General features: G+C 37.5%; 1 protein-coding gene across 1 annotated transcript; it reads left to right on the top strand.

The window, feature by feature from the left end:
• LOC126728700 (stigma-specific STIG1-like protein 3) lies at nt 1–490 on the top strand. Its single transcript, XM_050434486.1, has 2 exons — nt 1–325; nt 420–490. Exons 1-2 carry the CDS (start codon nt 1–3, stop codon nt 488–490), a joined length of 396 nt encoding a protein of 131 aa, XP_050290443.1.
• The last annotated feature ends 1,302 nt before the right edge of the window (nt 491–1,792 follow it).

Raw genomic sequence — 1,792 nt, forward strand, 5'->3', positions numbered from 1 at the left:
ATGAAGTCCCTAATGCTATTCTTTGTCCTGGTCAATCTCATTGCTTTGTTCATTACTCTTTCCGCTACAACATCTAACAATGAACAATTCCTTAGCGAGGATGATGAAACTCAAGAAGCAATTTCTCTCCGTGGGACTAGCCGGTTTCTAGCTCAGAAAAATGCCCGAGTTGTCATGACATGTGACAAGTACCCTAGAGTTTGTCATGCCAAAGGCAGCCCGGGGCGAGATTGTTGTAAGAAGAAATGTGTGAATGTGTTAACAGACAGGCTCAATTGTGGGAAGTGTGGGAAGAAATGTAAGTACTCAGAGATTTGTTGCAAAGGTGAGTGTGTAAACCCCAGGTCCAACAAAAAGCATTGTGGAAGTTGTGGCAACAAGTGCAAGAAAGGGAATGTATGCGTATATGGGATGTGCAGCTATGCTTAAAGTTAAAGATGAAAAACCAACTTCAAACCAATCAGGATCAACTAGTTGTGCAGCAGGCTAGCTATACTAGAATATTAATGTGTTTCATTATACTTATAGCTATAGATGAATTTGTTAATGTGTGTGACTAATAAAGGCGAACCATCACCAATATTTGATGGCTATTGCCGTTGGTAATGTTTATTTTCATTAATTTCTGTAATGAGCTATTTGTTCATTCGATATTCTTGATTTGGTGTAAGTTGTAAGGTTGTTTCTGAATTAATTCATGTAATTTCTTTTAGTTTGATAAGATAATTCATGCCAGTCGTTCAAACATTATAGCACACTGTCATTTTAATTTGCAGTAAGTTTGAAAAATTCCCAGGTTCGAAGGTTGTTGTCATGCTATGATCGACGAAGAAGCCATAGCCTCACCCTCCACTATTGTAAATGATGAAACAAAGATTGCCTTAATGATTTAACACAGAATTTTTTTTGGTACGTACATGCTACGTCACAACCTCTACAAGCCGAATGAAAATTTTCTTATTACTTGAATAGGAGAAAAATCACTCTCGTCCATTAATTGTATAGCAGAAGAAGAGAAGAACCAGTATGGTCCATGTAAAGGAAGATTACAGCAAACATTAAATGAGTTTCCCATAAATGATATAAGTAGCGATTAATGCGCCAGACAGGAAAAGGCGTAACGGGTAGACCAATGGGTAAAAGATCATTGAATTCTATAACACCTCAGCATTTATTGCCAATAAATTAAAGACCATTAAGGTCAGCAATTACACTTTTAACGAGGGGCAAAGACCTATAATATGGCACAAAGAACTAGAACAAAGATAGGCAACTATTATGCAACTTAGGCACTACAACTCTCTAGCCAAATAGCAATTCCTCCATATAGTTAAGCTTTGATCTTACTAACTAACTCGTCGGAGGCCCTTTGGCTCATACCACACTGGTGTGCTCCAAGTATATTTATCCTTTTTTATAGGATCTCATAGCTACAGTGTTAAGGTTGTCCATCTAAATTAATGAGGAATTCAACTGACGATTTTTTGCATCAACAGTTTGGCAGCATCTGTGGGAAACGTTTGCAAAGCCATACAGTTGGCCTTTTCTTTACAAAATAATTCCTCTTGATACCAAATGGATTCTATTGAAGCAACACAGCAAATTCAAACACTAACAACAAGTATAGAAGAATTGACACGGTAGAAGGAATGAAGAAAGGTAGGAGAACAACAATGATGGGGAGACGACTGATCCATTGAATCATAGGAGAAGAACACTTAAGGGAGAAAATTCTTCAAGGATGGAAGAGATGTTTCGCTACGTGAAGAGAAAAATGGATGAACTAAGACAC

Source organism: Quercus robur, chromosome 5, assembly GCF_932294415.1.
Source record: "Quercus robur chromosome 5, dhQueRobu3.1, whole genome shotgun sequence".
Classification (NCBI taxonomy): Eukaryota; Viridiplantae; Streptophyta; class Magnoliopsida; order Fagales; family Fagaceae; genus Quercus; species Quercus robur.